The sequence below is a fragment of the Strongylocentrotus purpuratus genome, unplaced genomic scaffold, assembly GCF_000002235.5.
Source record: "Strongylocentrotus purpuratus isolate Spur 01 unplaced genomic scaffold, Spur_5.0 spur5_scaffold_5, whole genome shotgun sequence".
In the NCBI taxonomy this organism is placed as follows: Eukaryota; Metazoa; Echinodermata; class Echinoidea; order Camarodonta; family Strongylocentrotidae; genus Strongylocentrotus; species Strongylocentrotus purpuratus.
In genome coordinates, this window is record NW_022145611.1 from 17917654 (window position 1) to 17941954 (window position 24301).

Consider the following 24301-nt stretch of genomic DNA (forward strand, 5'->3'; position numbering starts at 1 on the left):
TTTCAAATTGTAGAGAACCAAAAATATTATATTTTGTTGATTTCGCTCTAGAGTAGACAACTTCTTCAAAGATTGTGTTCTAATCAGTGCATATAACCCTGTGGCAAGTCCTTGCATCATACAAAGTAGTCAACTTCAAAGACAGACCCCCCCCCCCCCCCCCCCTCCCAGAACGGGATGTTTTGTATTGTCTGTCTCATTGAAGATCTGTCCAGGAAATATTTCTCATATATGTACAAATGTAAACAGAAAAATATTGGGAAATTTCAAATGATACCCCTTCAGGTTTCAAATAAGGAAGCTCACACCTCTGGGATGTCAGTGACACCAGTGTTAGTATTGATATCAATACAGTAAATTTACCCATTTATTTTATCATTTGGAGTTTAAATACAGAAATTTTACACTTTTTTTGCAAGGGATGGTTTATTAACTTGGTGTGTTAACGCTTCCTTTTTCCCCATCAGGCCCTCTATACTAAAAAGCTTTACCAACCATGCTGTACAAAGATATTACATCTTTTGTAAGCCATAAAGAGAAAGGGTTGTTAACATCTTGCTATCTCATTTCTCTTTTCCCATCAGGCCCGTTCTCTTTTCCAACTTATTTAGGGGGGGGGGGGCTTTAGTTTTCAGGCAAACTGGATAAAACCAGATGGAATCCTTGCTAGAACTCCCTCATCCATGTCCCCTTTCATGCCTTTCCCACATTACAGCTGATTTAGCTACCCGATTGATTGCCGATCATTACCACATATTTACATTTTCGTTGAATATGCATCATGATTGATTGTAATTGCTCTTTCATATCATCTTTTGAGAACCAGAAGGGTGTGAACTGTGTGTGAAAAGATATGAATTAATGCTCTTGCGGGCTTGCGGCATAAGAGGATCACTTAATGTTGGTTATCTCCTTCCCCCCTCCTCTCTCACCTTTTTTCAGCTTCTCTTACACAAATCTCTCTATCCCCCCCCCCTCCCCGCCTCTCCCTCTCCCTCTCTCTCCCTCTCTCTCTCTCTCTCTCTCTCTCTCTTTCTCTCTCTCTCTCTCTCTCTCTCTCTTTCTCTCTCACTCTCTCTCTCTCTCTTTATTCCTCACCATCTCAACTATATTTGATAATAAACTTTACACTCTAAATTTCTTGATGTACCGTACGTGCAAGAAGAATCAGACATTTGAAACATTCCTTATTTCTTTCAGAAGATATTCACACTTTAAAAAGTACTTCAAGGAATTTTACAGGTTTTGTCAGCTTCTATTTCTCTTGTCTAAGGACTATTTCCTTGACAACTTTCAGAAGATATCCACTTTCATTCAAATGTGAAATTGGCTAGTGTTTGAAATATGTTTCTCATCATATGTTTGGCATTTTTTCTTGAACCACGATACATGCGAATCCAAACCTAGTGATCCAACCAGGAAACATGAGAGCAAAAACGTGCATGTAATCTGCGTTAATCATTAAACAGGCCCTCTCTCCCAGGTATTCAGTGAAATACTTGCATCCAAATTTATTGAGCAAATTAGCAATGCATGCTGAAGTGCTGTACTCTCTCTCACCAGTGAGATAGATATCACTGTGCTCATGCATTAATGGTCATTCAAATTGAATGAGGTAAAGCTGAGGGTCTGCTAGGACTCTCGGCAGTGGTAAAAGAGGGCGGGATAACAGTTTGGAGCAGGGTCATGAGGGCCGTGGCGTGCCAACCAACGTCATTGAAGTTGAAGTAGAGGCTGTCGTCAGCACTGGTGGAGTGGTAGTCTGAATGGGGAACAAGAAGGCTCTTTGTGAGTGTTGGAAAACATGCCAATGGCAAAAGTAGAAGTAGTTTGGAGCGGGTGAAGAACTAGGGGAAGAAGGGAAAAAAGCGATTGTGTAGAGAGAAAGAGTGGACTTGAAGCAGGCTGTACCAGGGACAGGAGGTTGTTAGTGTCGGGGAGTTGTTGTGGTGAGGGCTCGGGAAGGACTCCTTCACGCGCCGTACAAGGGCTGTTATGATAAGAACTGGTCGAGAGCAACAGGGAAAAGTATAGAGAGAGTTTTGAGATCAGATGAATATGAGGAGGATGGGTTATCGAGCCGGGGTTTGAAGTATGACTAGTATGAAAGTAGAAGGTACCTGAGAGGGTGAGTGGGCATGACATGAGAGTCGCTGGTGAGTTTTGGAGGGCTCTATAAGATGGGCTTGGAGAGGGAGGGAGAGAGGAGGGGAACTGGTTAGCATCAAGTACCCTAGTCGTAGAGCTAGTTTTTGGAGTAGGTGATCGGGTATAAAATTCTCTGGCTGAAGCTGGGCTTCAGCATTGTAAGCAGTGGCCTTTCCACAGTCTGGTCCTAGCGAGTTTCATGCTAGAAATTTTTACTGAAGTTTAGGGAAATTTTGAACTTTTGGATGATACCAGGAATTTTAAGGAAAGTATTAGCTGGGAGGTGATTTGAACTGGGTGAAACTACTTTGTATGTGTATTACCACTGCACCTTACTTGAAGACGAAGACTCCTGTACATTGAGGTATGTTAGCTTGTATTGATTATATGTTCATGTGCGAAAGTATTCTGTAGTGTGGGGTGTTTGGTACCGAGAACGTAAGCCCATAAATGTGAAACGAGAAGAAGCTGCCTGAAACTGGGCCTCGATCCACTCTCCCAGTAGTAAGACAGGGGTACCAATCCTTGGGGCTATGATGCAATGCCCCCCGCCCACCCCCTCCCCCCATATAATAATTATTAGATGGATATATGACTGTTTAATAATATTTGCTTCCAGTCAATGTGCCACCCCCCCCCCCTTCTCAAAATGGATCAATAGCTTTGCAGGTATTTGATTGTCTTTCAAAACATGACACTCCCCTAGCAGCTAGTGCACCACTCATAGAGATACATGTACTAAAGTGCAAAGCAGCTTGTGCACAGAGGTGGTACCTTGCTTCATATACATGGAGTGTATGTATTTGCTAGTACTTGCCACATCCATTCCATGCCCTGTACTATAGTCCTGATTATCTAAGTAATCATTTTATTATCATTGAGCAATATTAGACCCAATGTTGATTGAAGTTGTAAGTTTGTTTAGTGTTAGAAATTGACCACAAGCAACTGTTGCTGGTGCATGTGGCATGCAGCCTTACTGAGAAGTTCTCCCTAGTAGAGAATTTTTAGTAACTTGAAATTTCAAGAAAGTCCATTAAAGGTACTATGTCCCTTTTGCAGCCAAACTAAAATGCTGTAGAACTTTGCAGGAATTATGAATATGTCATGTATGTCCTATCTGTGAAATTTAAACGTTAGCAGTGTCCTAATATTCAAATTATGCAAGGAAACCCGTTTACTTGCTAGACTTCACTGTCAGACACTATTGAGTGACTGACTGGCTTTTTTCTTCTTTGGTAATAACATACATGAAAAGAGTTGTAAAGGGTACATGAGCATTTGTCTACATCAATAACCCACTTCTTGTGATGGCCAAGATTAAACTGATTGAATCTTTGCCCAGCATAAAACGTATGATCATTCGGTACAATTGTCTGAAAATCAAGACTATTACTTTTGGGCTCTATAGCCCTAAAGTCGATTTGACAACTCATAGTCATTACTTTCCCACTTGCAGACATTTTCAAGCCCCACCTTTTTTAGGGAAGTTCTAAATTAGTATTATCTTTCAAATGCAGTTGGAATTTAACTTTTTCATTTTTTTGGCCTGCAAATGGGACATAGTACCTTTAACAAGATGTTTCAAGAAAGTCCATTAACAAGATATTTCAAGAACAAAACTGCATACGTAGGTTTGAATTACAATATCCTGTACTTGGCAGCAAATTTGATAAAGCTATCAGATCTAAAAATGAGTCGGTAATCACCCATATGACCTACAGAGTATGAAAATTACATAACGACTTCCATCTCTAGTGCTACATGTACGTGAGATCATTTAATGGCACACATAATTATACGTGATGAGAACAAATTGAAGTCAAAGACCCCGTCAGAAACTCTCTTCAGTGTGTATTTGTAGATGCTAGCTACAGATAAATTTTGCCCTATTTCGGTCAATTTAGAAGACAGTATTCTAAAATAGCAATCTGTCGACTATAATGTCTCCCCTAGACTCTTACTTTAATTTAAGGTCCCCAAGGTATCTGATGAGATAGTTAGATGTGACTAATGGTTATCAGACCACTCTACATGTATGTTGATCTGACCTCGATGAAACTACCCTCAATTGACACCTAGAATTAATGTTCACCATCCATGCAGGGATTCGATGTTGGTTTCTTCGTAAAGGAGGATGGTTTTTTAAGACCAACAACAAATGTGATTCATGGGGTGGTTCCAGGACTTACACAAAAAGAGCAATAGAGGCTGATACTACTAGAATTGCAGCTACTGTGTAATATGAAAACAAAGCTGAGTTGTTTTCATGAAATAACATTGTGAAAGAAACCGTCTTGAAAGCCTGTGGGAAAAGATTGATCATGCAGTACATGAGAATCGATGTATAACTATGGGTTTTTTGAAATGATCAAATTGATGAGAAAATGACCCAATCTTGCTGAAAATTACATGCACTGCACACTGAAAGGTACATGAAAATACACATGAATATTTGGTCTAAACTTTTCAACTGTTTTCAAATTCTAAATATGGGGACATACAGAGAGCAGATGTTTTCAGCTCACATGCCTATTATATAAATGATATTCTTCTTAAGTGTAATAAAAGAAGGAGAAAGCTCATGAATTATGTCATCTTTAAAAGAACTCATTCTTCTCTTTCAACCAATCTTAACATTTTGACATCTTGAGTAGATTTTATGGCTTTCCATACTTTTCTCTCTCTCTCTTAGTTCAAAATATATTATGATATATAATTTATATTTTTCAGCTTTTTACACTTGTTATTCGTTGCCTAGAGGCCAGGAGTCGACTGTATAGAAATACAGTAATGCTTTTATTAATGCTGTAAGAGGAATGTGAATCCATATGTGAAAAACATGAGGTAAAAGGAAGCCCTTTTTGCTTGCTCTCTCTCATTCTCCAAATGCATTTATGCATGCAGCCTGCATTTTATTTCTGATTTTTTAATGAATTTTTGACTATCAATTTCATAAAGAAAATAAAAGACGCTGCTATGATGGGAAATATAGCAAAGCAATTATTTTCATATTTTACGGAATTCACAAATTATGTTTCCATAATCTTCATAATTTAGGAGTTTGAATTTTCATCTTGATATCATAACACAATTGTTGTATTAAAATGTGCTGCTAAGACATAGACGAGCTAAATAGCTTCATTACTGTGTCAGTAACCTGTTGATGAAAGCAACTATACATCAAAATAAAGGAGTCTTTATATACATTGTACATTTAAATTGCTGAAACTTCTCCAGCTATCTCCAAGCTCTCTAGCTAGCTGGAATTCTTATCCCCTCGTTTTGCGCTGCATGATAGTATACACATCCCCCAAGCTATTCTCGGGCATTGAGATGCTGGCCCGGGATCGGAACCCTCACATTCGTCTCACGCTTCAACTGAAGAGGTCCTCGTGCAGTGAGCCACTATCTCCTTTCAATACCATTGCCATGACAACCACGGTATAGGACGCAAGTCGGATGATGGGTATCGGGGAGGAGAGGAAATCAGATTCAACCGGGCACAAACCTCATCGTCAAAAGTCAGGAAGATGGAAAGGAAAAGGGCTATTGCGTTCCTGGTTCTAGAAAAAAAAAAGCAGTTTATCGAGGCTATTTTGTTTGTGAGAGATGGGCTATACATATAATCTTCATTGCGATAAGATGGAAGATAAGATTGGCACTGAAGGAACACTATAAAACAATATGCTTAGGACTTCAACAAGTGTATTGCTCAGCTATTTTGTTTCTGTCTTTGCTTGGTTTCAATTTTGGTTGTATTGGGATTATTAAGTTCAAAAGAAAGCTAAAGGTTCATTAAAGGTTAAAGTAATTATATAAGATTAAAAGTTGCTGTGTTTTGGTCCAGGACTAAATTTAAGTGCTGGTATTGGAAAGTTTTAGAAAGAACGTAAATCATATATACATTATTTTGCTCTAAATTTACATCCTGGGGATTTTCCTTTATCTTGTTGTACTGTTAAGGGAATGTTCCAGTTTAAATATTTCTCTAATTTTTTTGTAATATTATTGCCAGGAGGATAACTATTAAAACAAAATTTGAATTACATGGGAATATATTTTAAAAGGTGGAATCTACAGAGGTTTTTAAAGCTTGTTTGAAAATTGAATTCCACAATTTGAAAAAAGGGTGTACCTGTATTAAATTAAAGCATACATTACACAAGAGCACTTTGCGTGAGCCTTACCAATATTTTATTTTCCTAATTACTGTATCTTATTCTTCAACTCGGCTACATGTACATGGAAGCAAAATTAAAAATGTAAAAACTCATGTCTTGAACACTCTTATAATATGGAACTATAACATAAAAGTCTTAATCTGAGTGTTGTACAGTTAACAATATCATGCCCCTTGTAAATTTGATTTTGATTTTTTTTTTTTTTTGGGGGGGGGGGTTGGGTTAGGTACCTCAAGAATGAAAGGTGTACTGGTTGAATTAGGGTCTTTGTTGATTACTTTTAGATGTATTCTTTAATATGTCACATTTTCAATAAATATAAATCAGGACATAACAGTTTTTTTTACATACTTGAACAAATTAAAAAAAATTGGTGAGGGTATGATTAATTCAGTTAACTGTTAATGTTATATTCTAACTGTAAATGCTACATACAAGAACATAACATTTGAAGTACATGGTAGTATATGTTCTACTGGTATGGGAAAGGATGCTTGAGTTACACAAGTTCAGATTTTCTGCCAAACTTTATATTGTTTTTTAAAAAGAAGCACAGCAAAGTGTGTAGGACCCACTTTGAAAATGTATGCACATTTAAGTTATGAATGTTAATGAGGATTACAACAATGTAATAGATATATCCAGTGTGCAGATGTTCACTTTGCAGGTGTTCACTCTGCCATTTTTAGCATAGGCTGCTGAACCCGTGCTGGTATCTCCTTGGTCTTATCATGGGAGAAACGGTTCTCATCAGGTGGGAGAAATAAGGGGGGGGGGGGGTAAAATGACGGAGCAAATCACGTTTTGGAGGAGTTTATCCCCCCCCCCCCCCCCTCCCCCCTCCCTCTTTGGGTTCTTCCCAATGTTAGCCATTGAGGGTTGATAATCTTTTCACTGCATTTTCTTTCCTTTTTTTCCTCCCCCTTCTCGCTCGCTTGCTCGCTCGCTCTCTCTCTCTCTCTCTCTCTCTCTTTCTTTCTTTTGTTATTTAATTGGCGATGGCCCCTATATCCCCTTTGTGCTAGGCCTATGCATCTAACATAAATGCTTCTTTTTCTTGTAATTCTTATTCCTTCACTTTTATAATTTCTATTAATTGGGTGGAATGGAGCTGTTTACACTGACAGATAACATTGCTTTTATGTCAAAAGCAATACAGAGATGTGTTTATGTCATCTTACATAGTCAGAAATAATCTTAACATTTTATCTTAATTTACTGAAGATCCTTTCTGTGTCCAGAAAAAATGTTCAAAATATAATATGCAAACTTGTGTTGTTGTTTCTTGTATTATATTATTCAACGAAACTTCCATGGCTCATATTTTTGCCTTAAAAAATTGTCCAGGAAATTACGTGAACGCAAAGTGGGCGCGTGTGCACTCGCTTGGCCCAAGAGAAGGAGAATGTTTTGCTTGTGTTGTTGTTTCTTGTATTATATTGTTCAACGAACTTCCATGGCTCATATTTTTGCCTTAAAAAATTGTCCAGGAAATTACGTGAACGCAAAGTGGGCGCGTGTGCACTCGCTTGGCCCAAGAGAAGGAGAATGTTTTGCTGGTTGGTAGAACTGAACCTTGAAATTTTCTGCCGTGAAGTGGCTTGAAGAGGCCCTAGTCCTGGCGCCTGATATCAGCTTTCAGCCCCGTTGCTATGGGGATGAGAAGAAGGGCAGGGCGAGAGAAAGTAGAATGACTTGGGGCAGTTCTAAGCACCAGTATTGATGACAATCGTTTTGTCTTTCTCTCTATCTCTTTCTCTCCTCCCTTACTCGCCAATTTTTTCAGTGCTTGATGTCCTGGTAAATCTTGAAAGTTAAAAGATAATGCAAAACATTTAAGTATAAGTATTTATGGACTTCCATATTTTTTTTTTTTTTCATTCTGTTTCTGCTGTTTCCTTTTTTTTCTTTTCTCAACAATACCGTGTATTGTGGGTTGACGTTCATAAGGCTAATTGTCCTTTTTGTTAACCCCACATTCCCATAACATTTTGTTTGCTCCTTCTCTTTGTATTTTTCTTGTTATCGATCTTTTTTCTGTATAGCATGTTTGTATGTTTAATGTTTTTTATGGATAATGAAATAAATGAAATGGTTCAGTTTTCAGGGAAATATACTAAGATATTTCTTTGCATTATTTGTTATCCTACATGTATATGCTCTTTCTAAAATATATTTTTAATTCATACATATTTCATTTGTTGTTTAGTGCATAGTACCATTTGTATTAAGATTCATATTCCAGACATTCTCAATGGTTACAGTGTCGATCTCACAGGCCGTTTGACAACTTTCCTTAAGGTTCACTAGATCAAACTTCTTTTAAAAGAAATCCCAATTTTTGATATTAAATGCAATATATTTATTACATATACAGGGGTTTTATTTGAATAAATTTACAAGAATGATATATTGAAGGTGATTTTAAAGACCGTCAATACTACTGGGCCAGAAGGAATTAGACCACCCAGCCAGGTCACTGACAGGTGGCTATCTCATCAACTCAGCTCTCAACTAACATAAGAAAAAGAGGATCATGGGGGACCAACAGGCACCGATTGGGGAAGTTTTTTATATAGAAGGAGCATGTAGCTAGTTAGCTACAAGTAGGACAGTGGGGCTTTAAAGAAAATATATTCTTCAAAATGGAAGTTTACAATTATTTACAAAGGTGTTAATTGATTTGCAAACTAATTAAAAATTGGATTTTACAAACTTTAAAGACTTGTCGCCTTTTTATCCTCAATAGGATATTCTTTCACTAGCTTTTTCTGAAATTAGCAAGATACCAAGGTGGACAGTCCCTTCCATCTTGAGACCCTGCATTGCTTTGAATAAAGTACAGTGTAGTAAATATTCCAATTTTGTATCATCTCGTCCTTTCCTCCCAGAAATCAACAGTCCAACCTAGGATGGAACCGCAACCAGCAATCGCAGGGTCAGGCCTACCACCAGAACCAGCCCCGCTCCCATAGCTATGGGGCACATAATAACCAAGGTTATGGTGGTTATAACCAGCAGCAGCAGGGCTATGGGGGACAGAGTCAGCAACGACAAGGAGGAGGAGGAGGAAATAGCTATGGCAACAGAGACAACAGGAATCAAGGATGGCAGGTGAGTTATGGATATTAAATATCAAGATGAAAGCGGGAGGAAGTAAAGTATATGAATCTAGGAAAGAATGAAGTAATAATAATAATAATAGTACATAATATTTATAAGGCGCCAAATCCTATAGACAATCAAATGCTTGAGGCGCAGCTTGTGCAAAAGATGAAATAAATGATAAATATATACAAACGTGCAATAGGAAAGGTACAGACATGAAAGGTAATGGTAATCAATTATAGCTAAATTAAACAGATATTTCTTAAGATTGTTTTTAACACTTCAGCAGAACTGCTATTTTTAATCATAAATATTAAAGACTTACTGCATTTGCCTTTTCGCTTGCTCATGCTAATTTATCTACAATTTCTTTTTAGATACATGTATGACATTTTTTATGCCTCCGTTACGAAGTAGCCGGAGGCATTATGTTTTCGGGTTGTCCGTCCGTCCGTCCGTACGTCCCGTTCTCGTGATCGCGTTATCTGAAGAACCGATTGACGGATTCCTGCCAAACTTTGGTCATGTATGTATCTTGCAGAGCCGATGAACTGATTAGATTTGGGGGTCACGAGGTCAAAGGTCAAAGGTCACAGGGCTCATTATGTATGCAAAAACAGCTCGTGATCGCGTTATCTGAAGAACCGATTGATGGATTCCTGCCAAACTTTGGTCATGTATGTATCTTGCAGAGCCGATGAACTGATTAGATTTTGGGGTCACGAGGTCAAAGGTCAAAGGTCACAGGGCTCATTATGTATGCAAAAACAGCTTGTGATCGCGTTATCTCAAGAACCGATTGATGGATTCCTGCCAAACTTAGGTCATGTATGTATCTTGCAGAGCCAATGAACTGAGTAGATTCTTGGGTCATGAGGTCAAAGGTCAAAGGTCATGGGCTCATTATGTATGCAAAAATAGCTTGTGAACGCATTCTCATTAGAACTGACAGATGGATTACTATTTAACTCGGGACATCTTGCGGAGCCAATGAACTGAGTAGATGTTAGGGTCATGAGGTCAAAGATCAAAGGGTCATATATGTATATGAGAAATTGCTTGTAATCACGATATTCTGAGAACCTGTTAATGGATTACAATTGAACTTGAATTTGAAAAATTTCTTCTGTTTTGGTTTGTAAATTGCTCTATGACGGAGGCATCATTTCGACTGCGCGCAGTCGAAGTTCCATCTAGTTTATTATGTGACAGAAATCAAGGTCATCCTTATTTTCTTCATGCTTAAAGGGATGTCCACCCCCCCCCCCCCTAATGTAAAGTTGGTTTTAATGGAAACAGAGAAAGTATAAATATGTATCAGTGAAAAACTGAGTGAAATCTGTTTAAAGATAAGAAAGTTATGAATGTTTGAAGTTGCAAATGATCAACACAAATTTACCTCGGCTATAAAAGCTATCATGTTGAAAAATTTCTTTCCATAAAGTAACATAAGCACAAACAATCTTGGATTTGGATTTCCTTGTGCTTCTTCTTGCTAAATATTTTGATATTCATTTGAATTGTAAACTTACAAGTGTATGGCTTGGCTTATTTTGACATTTATGGTTTCCTTGTTTCCTTCACTTTCTTGTTGAGTAAATGAATAACAAATCTAGATCTGTTCAAGGTCTCCCTAGGATTTGTCCTACTCCATATTTTTATAATCCTTTCAATTGTAAACTTGTGTATGGTTATATTTATTAGTAGTGCTATTTTAAGATTCAGGATTATCTGTTTACTTTTTATTTGACTGAACAATCCAATTTCATTAAGGGTTGCCTTCTTATATTTCTTTCTGAATCTGTATAAAATCCTTTGGAATGAAAACTCAAGTATGTTCAGATTACTTTGTTCTTACTCTTACAAAATTGAGGGGTTTTCCATTTGTTTGGTGTTTTTTAAAACCAAAAGTAGATGAATCAAAATCTGTTCAGGGTTTTCTCTATCATTTTCCTTGCAAGTACTTTTTGTAATCCTTTTAAATGGAATCCTTTATATGCTCGCCCTTTTTTTGTAATACAATTATTGTAACATTTTTTTGGTTAACATAAATAAACAATTATAAATCCATTCAGGGTTCCCATGTGATTCTTCTTGTTATATCTCGCTGTAATTATTTGAAAAATAAATGTTTAAAGCTCAGCATTCCTTGTATTATTAGTTCAGATTTTTTCTCCCTGTTTTTTTTACATAAATAGACAATTCAAATATGTACAGGGTTTCCTAGAGGTCACTCCCACCAGTGTAATAATCCCTTGAAAATGTAAATGTGTATAGATAGGTCTTTACTTTATTAACTTTACTATTATCTTCTCGTCTTCAAAATAAAATTGGCCTTGTTTCCCTTCTATCTCTCCGTTCACCTGATGCTTCATTCAGTGTAGAAGTGGGAGGAGGGGAGGAAGTAGTGTACTTCAAAAGGATATTACAAATATAATGAGCACTTCATGGATTCTAACTACTACATTAAAGTACCTCAAGGATAGTGTAGTGATAGTATCATCTAAAGTACTCTGGCCACTGGTTTAAAGGCAGAGTCTCACTTTGTACTAGAATGTCATTTGATAGTTGGAAAACCTTTTCCCGTCTTGATAGGTTGAAAATTATAATGAAATTTAGACAATTCAAGTAATTAGATGGTTATATCAGAGAGATTCATGAGGAATCTGCATTATATTTGTTAAAGTCAAGTAAAGCCAAATAATTAGCTTGATATTGCCATATTTGGAGAAAAAAAATTGTGTTCATTTTTAGATCTTCTTAACAAATATTTTTTTTTGTGAGAAGACAGGGAATTATGTACAGACGAATGGAAATGTATGAGGATGTGCTGGTATTGTTCCAATAATCTGTAATTTAAATCTTTAGCAACTAAACCGCCCGAAACCACCCCTCCTTTTACTAACTGAACCGTCCATTTTCGTCCGTTTTCAACTCGCTGTAGTATCCTTCTATGGGGTCTACCGTGATAACATTACAGTATATGTGCGTAATCCTTGCGATGTCTAGAGTAGGATTCTGCATAGAAAAATACCACATGTTTCATATTGTTCAGAACAATGTCAAAATGAGAGCAATATTGCAAGTTACATCCAGTGAGTAATAGGCCATTTTTACAAAATCTCTATTTGTTAATGGGTTAAGGTATGGCTACATTGTTATCTTACGTGATGCTGTTAATCATATCTAATATAATATTGGACCATAGAAACCAAGCTAATCAGCTATTAACCTGGCATTAGCCCATTCCAACCAGCAGAAATACATGCATGCTACCTGTTCAATTTCAGCTTCTCATCTCCAATTACCAGCTACTTATCTTTATTAATTGACATGTAACTGGGGTTGATCCTACTGTGATTTAGGAAGGCTGTAATCTAAGCTCATCCTGTTGAATTGTAAGGGTTGGTCCGCTTCCTGATTCTTATGATAGTTCTTGATTTGTTGAAACTTGAAAGGGTAAATATCAGATTTACCAGTTCTGTGATCAGATTAACATAATCAGATTCCCAGATTTCACTCTCCCTTTAGTGATTGTATTAGGGCTATGACTTTGTTGTTACATCACAGCTATCTCTGTGCAGCTTTGAGCTTCCTTTGTTCTAAGTTTAAACACACATTAATTAATCATCTGTAAAAGCTCATCCAGAGAAAACATACAATTGTACTGATTTCTTATGAAATAAACTGGAAAACATCAAGTTTAGATTAACGTGGAACAATGTGGAACAAAGATCTAATACCTCCAAATACTTTCAAATTGAATTACATAATTGATTAAGCAGTTTTGCATGTAGCCAAGCTAAATTTTAGTTGCAAGATTTCATTGATTTTGCTTAAATCTTGAAAGGATACATAAAAAACAGTCAACATTGTATGCATATCCAGCAAATGTGGACTGCTACTTTTGGTATTAAACCATGCCTAGAGCATATTTTGCAATACCACCTATAATATTAGAGATAATGGTTTACTTTTCAAGCTCTAGTAAATTGATAAACAGGCATTAAAATTAGTCAGTCTACTCACTAATCTTGTCATGATGTTATTGTCTTGAAAATGTCAAATTTTATGACCACTATGGCCATGCCCTTTTGATGTTATGTAACAAATGTTGACACATGAGCCCCATGACTGGTTTCCATAAATGGTAATTTTCTCAAAAGATGGTGTAACGAAAAGTTGGTTGTTCTTTATTGAGATAGATGTATTGCAAAGTTTAGCTTTAAGAATTAACATAATACTTTGTAAGTTTAACGTTAAGTTTATCTTTTTATGCATTAGCATTCATCATTTAGATAAATGAATGTATTTTATAGTTTAGCTGAAGAATTAACTTAAGTTAGAATACAGTATAAGATTAAATACTCTTCTATAGGTATGACAGAATATCTTTCCAAAGTGCTTCAGATAGAAAGAAACATAATGAAATCAAACATAAGGTGATACTTGTCTCCAAGAAATCTGTAGGTAATTGTGGCATTTTCCCCTGAAACGTATTTTGTGGAAAAAATGCTTGGAAAACAAAAGAAATTTACAAGAGTTCAATTGTTTTATATCCAAGATTCAAAGCACAAAATGACAATCTTTTAATGATACTTTTTTGCCTGCAATTTTTTCCTTATGCTCTTTGAAGAAATTTTAAATAGACTTCATTTCAGTCGCTATCATTTGTACCAAAAAGGTTAAATAGCAACTGTAATTGTTGGATCATATGTACATATACTTCCATCTTCATGTGTCTCTCTTTGAAGGTTTCCTGAATAGTTTTGCCCCTCATTGTTTTTATAAGTTCAAAGCAGGAGAGAGGGAATAATGGGACTACAATGATGTCAACAAAATACTCTGAAAATAAAGACTTTAATGCCTTAATATGTCTTGCTTTATGGATAATACCGGTACATGTATGTTTTGTCAAATTGCTTTGATTTACGTGATAGTTCATGCTGGTATTTGTCATGCATAATTTTCTACATGTGCTATAGAATTTATTATCAACATCATCAACCACAGTAGTTGGTTTGTATCTCACTTTCCCTCTGGGTTTTGCATTTCTGTTTTGTGGGTAGACTTCTGATTAATCCAGAGGGCAGAATTTGAGCCATTTCCTTTGCATCGTTAAATAAACAATTCCTGATGAGATCAATGCGTGTCAAAAAAGTTGACTGTTGTCGTAGAAGCTTGCCCAGACTGAAATTCTGAATAGCTGTGAGCCACCGATTTCAATAAACGAGAGGGCAAAATTTGTGTTCTTAAAAGTGTTAAATTTGAATTTAGAGCAAGTTTTATTATTTAGTAATCGCTGCGCTGACGAGACCCGGGTTTGCCACAGCTTTTTAGGGGCGAAGAATCGGCGTGGCGTACGCCGAGACCGGGCATGCCGAACGCGCTAGTTAGAGGGGCCAATGAAATTGCGTCTCTCCCCTGCCAGGAAGCGCACAAGTAGGTACTTGTGGTTGTGTATGCCATTAGCTACGCATCCCCACAAGTCCTTGAGATTCAAGAGCGGGCACTGGAGCGCTTTTATGCCCGTAAACCTACACCAGCAAATTGCTGTAATTACACTCCTTATTTCTCTCTACCATGACTATAGGTAATGTATCTCAACTTTCACCCCCCCCCCCTCTTATTTGCAGCCCCACTTGTCTAGAATCACCCCCCCCCCCCAGGAGCACAGCCAACAGGTATATCTGTCCTCTGACATGAGCGGCCTTTATGGGGGCCATTCTTCTGAAGTTCTGATAATACATCAGAAACATGCGCTCGCAGGAAAAGAGAAAATAGAAATTAAGATGAAGTGTCTGCGGCCATGAGCAAAGTGCCGCAAAGGATTGGTGTTGTTCTCTTCAACTTGATGAAAGTCAGTTATGAGCCTTGTTATAAGCTTCTCCACTCAACCTCTCTCACTTCTCCCCTCCGTGATTAGGGGGTATCTTGTCCCTGATGAAAGCCGATAGTCTCTAATCCTAACTGGTTTCCTGTAGATTTTCTTCGGTAGGGCTGCCCCAGCCAGCACCCTGAAGAAGACTGCCATTGTGGGGGTTCCGTTACCCTACGTGCCTGCATGTGACGCACCTCCCTCCCACGCCAGCCAGCCAGCAACCTGCATATTCATGCACCTATTTGTGAGACTAAGAGTGGCCAATGCTGGGTGAGATGGAGCGTGAAAACGTCGGGAGTGACTGACTGACTGATGGGGGAGAAAGAAGACCCTCTGTCTTGTTCTGCACTGTTAGGCGCTTCTTTAGGAGATTGATCAATGAATTCAAAAGTATCTAAAATGCTGCCATTAGCATCATCCCAGCAGTGCAGCGCTCTGTCTCGGTGTGAGTTGTACTCCTTGTACTTGCGGAAAACATTTATTGGAATTTCAAATTGGCCAAGTCATAGGTCCTGATCAGTTTGCCTGCACTTCAAGTGCAGCTGAGGTGGTTTAAGTAATTATTCAGTCTTTGTATTACTCTGCTTATCACAAGGGATTGTATGCATAAGCCATTGACTTTCATTCAAGCACGGCACACAATATTTCTCCCAAGCTCTTCCCAAAGCAAGAAAAAAAAAGTAGCTTGATAATTGTTAAGGATGGGGCGATTGAGACGTCATTCTCGGCACTCCTCGCCACTAGCATCACACACTTCCACTGCAACGGGCTCCCGTATCGGATGTCGCGCCCCCGCAGCGCGGAACCGCGACAAAAGCCGGGGCCTATTGTGAGCCTGGACTGGTACAAAGACGATTTGCAAACATTGGGACTGTGGGCCGACGGCTGTACTGATTCCTGAGGGGGGCCTTGTAATGGAATCCCACTTCCAGGAGATCAAATTCACGGCTAATACCACGTGGGGAGCTCCCAGATCTTACCAAAATCTTTTATTCCAGGGTTTAGTCGTTATACAACTTTCCATTTTGTTTTTGATGTAAATGTCGTGCACGTGGGCTCACCCTATTAGACTTTTTTGCCCAGGAGTGTGATCTTTTCTTGATTGCTGTCTCAACCTTAAAAAAAAAAAAAAAAAAATGAAGTCAATCCCCTCCTTGCATCCCAATTCCCCTCCAAGCAATTTGACATTTTCAATATTTATGAATCATATTTTCCTCTAGTTTAAATATATATTCAGTAGATTTTTTGGAGTGAGATATATTGAAGCTGGTGAATCAGACTGTTTCATTGCAAAATTGCAGTTTAGCATGAGAACTGTATTGGTATTATATCTATAAAATATGGAAGAACATGTCCAAATATCAATATATATATATCGATTGATGGTAGTTGTCCAGGCTATTGAATAGAGAATTTAAAATCTAACTAATTTGATTCATTAAAAGAATGCAGAGGAGATTACGGTACAGGGTTTGGACATTACAAAGTCTCACCTCTGTCACTTCCTCTCTCTTTCTCTCTTTCTCTTTCTCTCTCCATCTCTCCATCTCTCTTCTCTCTCTCTCTTCTCTCTCTCTCTCTCTTTCTCTCTCTCTTTCTCTCTTTTTCTCTCTTTCTCTCTCTCTCTCTCTCTCTCTTTTTCACTTGCTTAACTTTTCTTTTTACATCAAATATGAAATAATTGTTTGTTTTGTCTTTCAAATTGATTTACCGTACTCCATCTTTTCCAATAAAAAATATGTGAGGTATTAACTGTTAATTCCAATCTATAAATCAATTCTATCAAAAAGTGTTCTTCCATTTGAACTGCACGCCATATATGAGCAATACCCTCGCTGATCATGGCCTGGAATTGGCTTATTTCATCCAATATGTTTAACTAGCTGGCTGTATTTAACTAGATTCTAAGCTTGAAATAAGAAGAGCGTTCCAGCCGTAGTCATAAATCAACATGTATGGTTGTGCACAATAAAGGCCCCTAGCAGAAATAGCTACCACCCTAGTATTTGCTCACCAATGATTTAGGGGAGAATGGTAATTATGGTATTGTGGATTGTACATGGTTTTGAATACGGTTTAGTTTGCAATGAGGGTCTCTCTCTGTTGACATAGCTGTCTTGTCTTCTCTCTGACCAAGAAGGAGTGCACCTACAGTACTCGCCTCGGTTTCATAATTTCCTGCACTGTCCAGCAGCATTGAAAGAATATTTAGTTTCTAACCGATTCTTAAATTAAGTTCAAAATCAGAATTTGCTGTAGCATGCCATACGGGAAGTGAGCATTTGTTTGATTGATGGTATCCCTTATTTCACAATATTGCTGTAAATCTAATTATCTATATTGAAGTATTGAATGGTCAAATAATATGGCACTTTCCATTAGTCACCTACAGTATGCAACTTTAGGTAAGACATTAGTTTAGTATCTATGAAAATATTTCCTTGTTTCATTCTACAACATTGTATTGTAAATCATGGTTGATGATTAATAGTTTTCAATCAGTTTCATATCACACTTTCTTCCGCCAAAACAATTTATTTGCCATGAAGTGTGTTGTAGAATGCAAAAATTAACTTGATTCAAAGAAGTTAATGTATTACTTTCTTTTATATAGGTAATACTTGCCTTGTATACTGGTTCTAATTGTACATTGTATGTAAAGTCAATTGATATTCAGTTACTTGCATGCTGTTTCATGAGTGCTATTTTGTGTTTTATTGACAATATAATTATATAATTATCATGTGATATCTAAAATTGTAATTACAATTTCTCTCTCTTATCTCTCTCTCTCTCTCTCTCTATTTCTCTTTTTCTTTCCCTGCCTCACTCCCTCCCTTCAACTTCCCCTACTTTCTCTTTCTCATCATATCCCCCTTTTCTTCTTTCTCTTAAATATTTTGTTAATCTATTTCTTTCTATCTTTCTTTCTTTGTGTCGCTTCTTTTCTTCCATTTTCTTTGATGTTGCTTTCAACTTTCTCTTCCTCCTCCAAACTCCTGTCTTCTGTACTATTCTCCCCTCCTCTTGACCTGCATCTCTCCCCCCCCCCCTTCACCCCTTTCACTTACTATGCCCCTCAGGGTGGAAACCAGGGAGGAGGAGGATACCCCAAGCCTCCTGGCCACTCCCAGAGGAGATACTAAGATGCCATCCCGTTGATACCGATACAGCAGAAGCATCACCATTAGTGTCCCATCATCATCATCATCTAGCTTCTGAGAGAGAGAGGGATGAGTTTCTCTAAATTTCCTCTATCAACAATACATGTATTTCGAATGTACCTTTTAACTGCCATGTTGTGACATCTTCTAAGAACGAAATGGCTTATAGCGGAAGGCATAGGTCAGGACAATGTGGCACACTCATTTTAACCAAAAGAAAAACAAATATTTCTGCTACCATCATGACAGCTCCAAAATATTGAAGAAAACTTTGCTTGATTTTTTATTTTTTCGTAGCAGTCTGTTATGCCTGTCCTTTCTGTCAGTGAGAGATTGATGCTGATTGGGAAGATAGGAATCAGTGAGGAGTTGTAATTTGAAACATACAGTTTTTTTAGATGTTGTTTCTTTAATTTCTTTTTAATGACTGAACAGCCATGTGAACCATATGTACCTGTCAGACTTTCCAGAAAAGGACTTTTGTGAAATAGGATGCGTTTGTGCAAACTGATGGAGGAAAAATTGTCTTGGTCTCTGATCAACTTATATTGGTTGAGATAGTGCTGCCAACAACAAAGATGACCATATATTTTTTGAGTAATGGGTATTAATGCTCAGATTGTGGTGTGAGAGAAGAAATGTTACTTTTGATACATGTGCAGTTTAGGATCACTATTGCTGTGATTAATTTTCATGGTTCAAAATTCTCAAATGGCATCACAATCTTCTTGGGTGAATAAAGCTGCTCAATGTTTATTCAGATTTTGTTTTATTCATGTCTGAAGATGCACATTAGAAGAATGGTATATTTATATTGTGCTTTATGTCATCCCTCTATTTCAAGTCACTCATGAATCACATTTTCTTTTTAGCAACTAAGAATGGATTTTAACAAAAAATGTCACCCGGTCTCACTTGATATCAAAATGAAGATGAGCACATTTACTTTCAGGGTTTAAAAGAAAATCATGGATTACATGACAATGTGTCAATTCCCTATATAAGCTAGTTATTACTTAATGTAAAGTCACTATTGAAACTTATTTATTAATGTGATCCTAACTGCTTGAAAAGTCAGATGATGTTGACATTAATGTGTACTACATGTATTTTTTTTTAATATGTAAGGTTCGTCTATTTCTGCAGACATGTACCTATCTACTTCTTACAGGATAAATCAACATTGACATGGACATTTAAAATTAATTCATGTGCAGTCTTAATAATAATAAGTATTATTAAAATGTTTCAAAGACTAATTGATGGAGAAAGTACATCAATTGGTTTAGTATCTTACTGTCAATTATTTTAATCTCATCAATCTCTTTTTACATTGCTGAAATAGCTCTTTGTTGTGATAGATTCTTTTCAATGATGATCCCTAAATGAGTGATGTGCCAGGGATTTGTACCATGTACCTTGTGGTTCACAGTTGAGAGGTTTGTCCACTGGACCACAGCACCTCTTTGTGCAAATCACAAGTTGTTTTCACAGCTATATGCTGAACATGCCTAGAAACACATGAAAATATGGGAGAGGATTGTAATACAATTTGTAGAAGAAATCACATTCCAAATCTTTTTAAATGGTTTTGTACTCATTTTATTTTAATGTCCTTCACAATCAGGCTACATAATTTAATATATATCATGCTCTCATATTTTCATACACATTGAGGTTATTCAAATACGTGTTTTTTTCTGTTACAGGAAAAAACAAAACATAATGTCAATGATGTATTAAAGGAAGCCTTTGAATTTGTAAAAGGAATCACAAAGATTTCCGTTGCAGGAAATTTGAAATGTAGTCTGAAGTTATTAAATATGTACCACAAGGTAAAACCCTTGTCTATTTGCCTTTCCCCATCTTTAGTTCCTATATTTCTTGTTGATCTTTATTATCTGAATTCTATCGGGAATAGAGCAATTAATCCTTTTTAATATTCAAAAGAGCCATAACAATTTATCAGAACCAAAATGTGAAACTAGAAATCAAAATTATTGTCATTTAATATTTTGTTGGGTGCTAGTAAATTTTTATTTTCATAATTTCCATTTACCAGATGGTTAGAAGATAAATGAATGAAATGATTAATGAGATCTTTCTGAACAGTGCCAATATTCTACTCTTATCTATAGTAGTAAAGTTCACACATGATGTTTAAAATATGGATACATAACTTCAAGAGTGATGCAATGTGCCATGTAAAGGTTTTTTTTAAATAATGTATGAAAAATAACCCTTGTTTTGATAATCCCCACTTGAATACATTTGCCAATTAACAGAATTTTTTTTCTTCCTTAAATCATTTTTTTTTTAAATCTGGGCTCAGACTATAGTATTTACTTTGATGTTGCAGGGACAAAATATCACATCTAAAATTTAAGTATGGGTCTTTTTCATTACAGCCATATTTAATCTTTCAGGTTGCATCAACTCTTGGGAGAAAACTAGACAATTGAGCACGTAATCATTAAAAAAAAACACACGTTGTGTAGCATGTTGTTCATAGTAAGGATTTTGAATGTGTAAATATTAAGAGAATGCAATGATTGTCTACAAACAGAAATGTTTGTTACACAAACAGAAAAAGACTTGTAAATTAAAATGTTTGAATTGGTGAAAAAAAGAATTTGTGATAGTCGTGTTCATTTTCAGTATGTCGTTTTGTGGTCTTTGTCAAGTTGCATTGTATTGTTTCATTACACATATTGATGCTGAACATATAATTTGATTTGGGGAGGGGGAAGGGGAGGAGGATGGGATACCAAATCTGCCGACATGATGTATGAACATTACTAATTAAGAAACAAATGAGAGGTCGTCATATTTAGATTGGTTGATGAAGATAGATGCCCCCCCCCCCCCCCCCCCCCCATTCCTGACAACGCCCCTGATACTAATTGTATTATTCGTGACATGTCAAAGTTGGAGGCCCGAATTCACAAAGGAGGTTTGTCGACAAACCTCGGTTCAACTGCGTCATATTACACGTTTCGATGCGTTTCATACCAAGGGTCAGACAAACCTTGGTCTGGAACGCATCATATGACGCACATAAACCTAGGTTTGTCTACAAACCTCCTTTGTGAATTCGGGCCGGAGTGTCTGAGATATGAGTAGAAGTACTTTGCACCGATAATGGTGATGAATCCATGTTTGTAGTTCCTTCGTTAGCTTGAGAAGTATATTGACTGTAAAGTTTCATTCACTTTTTGTGCATAGGAGTCTTTGAATGATGTGAATGGTTGCGATTGGATGTTTGGGAACTGGAAATTGATCGTAAAGAATACAATCACTTTAAACAGTTGTGAGCAGTATGGATCGTAATGTTTGTGAAACCGGTTCAAATATCTTTCTTTTCTTTAGTTGACGACCTCGTTGAAATGTGACTGTTGATTGATTATGGGATGAGTGGTATGGCGTTAAAAGACAACTTTTATTGCAAAGCAGGCGTAGAAAGCACACGACATGCATGTTATAAGGGATCATAATTGGTTGCAAACTTTTTGAATGGTTTATTCCGGATGGATGTCGGGCCAGGGCTATCTTTGTCATTGCTGCCCAAAACTTATTTATTTTGCGCTTGTTGATAGTAAATGATAGTGAATGCATTGTCAGTCGTACTTCTTTCTTTATAGACCCATCACCTATACTAAGTCGGTTTCTTGACTTTTATTCGATGTAAGAGTAATCTTCGTCTTGGGATATGATGTGTCGACTTTGTCTTATTCAAAGAGTAACATATCGTATGCAGAAGTCTTAATCCTGAATGAAGCAGCTAGTTCAAATCCCTACTTTTTGAAAAGTCTTGGGATCTAGCCCAAATTATAGATTAACGATTAAGGATTGCTCGATTACCTGAGTCCAACTGGTGGCTGTGTAGAACCACCGACTTTCTTTGTTCCGAGTCAACTTCAACATGCAAATATGCAGACAGTGGTCGCGGACTTCCTGCCTGCGCGTGTCTGCGTGCGCTCGCCGACTCCCCATGCAAACGAAGCGCGCACGGTATTCACTCGTTACAGTGTGAATTTGATTCCAGTGCTACCAATTCATATTTTATTCCTCTCCTCCTCCTACCTAATGCGTTCTTTATGTCTGTCTGTCTGGATCTCTCTCTCTCTCGCACTCTCTCTCTCTCTCTCTCTCTCTCTCTCTCTCTCTCTCTAGCTAGCTCTGTTTCTATCTCTTTCCATCTTTGTTTACCCTTTCTCCGTCTCTTTCTTATTCTCATCCTTTCCGCTTTTCTTTTCTTTCCTCCTCTTTTTCATGCACTCGACAGAATGATTCGTCGGATCCTTTTCCTCATAAAAGAAATGATACGATTACTTTGGAATTGATTAAAACTTTTGAAAAACTCTCAACTTTACTTGCACTAAAAATACAAGATGTATCATGATGTCCAATACAAAGATTGCGAAATAACAGTCCTATTATCTCCAAACCTTAGATTTAAATAGAATTCCACGGTACATACTTTTTAAAAATAATTATTTCTGTTATCTACTTTAAATTGTGTAGAAATGAATTATAAGGAAATCAAAAATGGAATTTTCTTCATCAAATAATCCCAACGCTAAATACTCCCAGGTCAAGTCTTAATGATAGCACTTTGATTGCCATCTACTTCATGATTTTGTTTCAATTAAAGAACGAGTGATTGTATGATTAATTTCGATGTTTCCTTGATATAGACCGGTATAGTGGTAACATTGCGGTTTAAGGGTTTTGGGTGCAAAATATCCATTCAATATTGTTTAAATATTGCCTTCAGAGGTTTAGATGGCAATACTTCAACCTAAATTCGCAAAAAACATAAATATATGTCCAAATGTTCAATGTTGAAGTGCGTTCGCGATATCTATCCAGGCCGGATCGATATGATTTACCAAATATATATCAATTAGTAGGCGGTTTCCCGGGGAAATTTGTATCATCACGTATTAGTCAAAACATTTTCTTTCACATGATTGGTAATAAGAGCTTCTATTTCATTTTTTTTGAGAGGGGGCGTTTCCAAACCTTCTCTACCTTTAAGCACATCAAACAGTAAATTAGATATTCCAAAACCACAATTAATTTTCATTCTTGGAATTTTCTGTACCGGTAATTTCATTTAGGCCTAGGAGTTGATTTCTCATGCTTCTTACATCCATCAAAAGAAGAAGAGAAAATCGTGGGAAAATTATGATATGAAGCTTTAATAGACAAGCAAAAATTAACAATTCTAATTCAATTCATGATTTGTAATGAGATTTTTCAGAATATAAAACCGTGTGAGCATCGTTGAAGATAAAGAAAATAAAGACATCGAGCTGAAGAGATGGGATTATGGAAGGAGTCCGCATTGTATGTGAGAGCGGGAAAATACCCCGAGGTAGAGAATATGTTTTCGGTCTCATCGCTGATTTTAATACACGTCAAATTGGCGCCTTCAGGCGATCAAAATCTGATTTTTGAAAAGGGTGGGAAAGTCTAATATCCTCTCTCCATAATTCTCAATATCTTACATCCAATAGCTTTTTCGTTTTAATCTTTCATTTACTCTTCGCTTTGTAATTATGTTTTTTTTTTCTTCTATCAATAGACTTATGGTTGTCAAGATTTTGAAGAAAATAAAATTATTTACAACCATAATAATAGTCTATTGTGGTTGCCAATAATTGTATTTTGTCAAGACTCTTGATAGAATACAATGATTTACAAAACCATTTTCCCTTCGTTTTGCCTTTCTTACCATCTTCCTCTCCTCGGTATTTTTATCTGTCTCTTGATAAATCACGTACCTTACGTCTAGGTTTTCTCTATAGTAG

The 24301-nt window shown here is 36.8% G+C and overlaps 1 protein-coding gene across 4 annotated transcripts in view; it reads left to right on the plus strand.

The window, feature by feature from the left end:
- LOC590369 (5'-3' exoribonuclease 2) overlaps positions 1-21114 on the plus strand; it is a 69342-nt gene extending 48228 nt beyond the window's left edge. For all 4 annotated transcript variants that reach the window (XM_030999833.1, XM_030999834.1, XM_030999835.1 and 1 more), the window contains 2 exons: positions 9224-9446; positions 18405-21114. In XM_030999833.1, the coding sequence (XP_030855693.1) occupies positions 9224-9446; positions 18405-18467 (286 nt within the window). In that variant the 3' untranslated portion in view covers positions 18468-21114. The remainder of the gene's footprint in view (positions 1-9223; positions 9447-18404) is intronic.
- The last annotated feature ends 3187 nt before the right edge of the window (positions 21115-24301 follow it).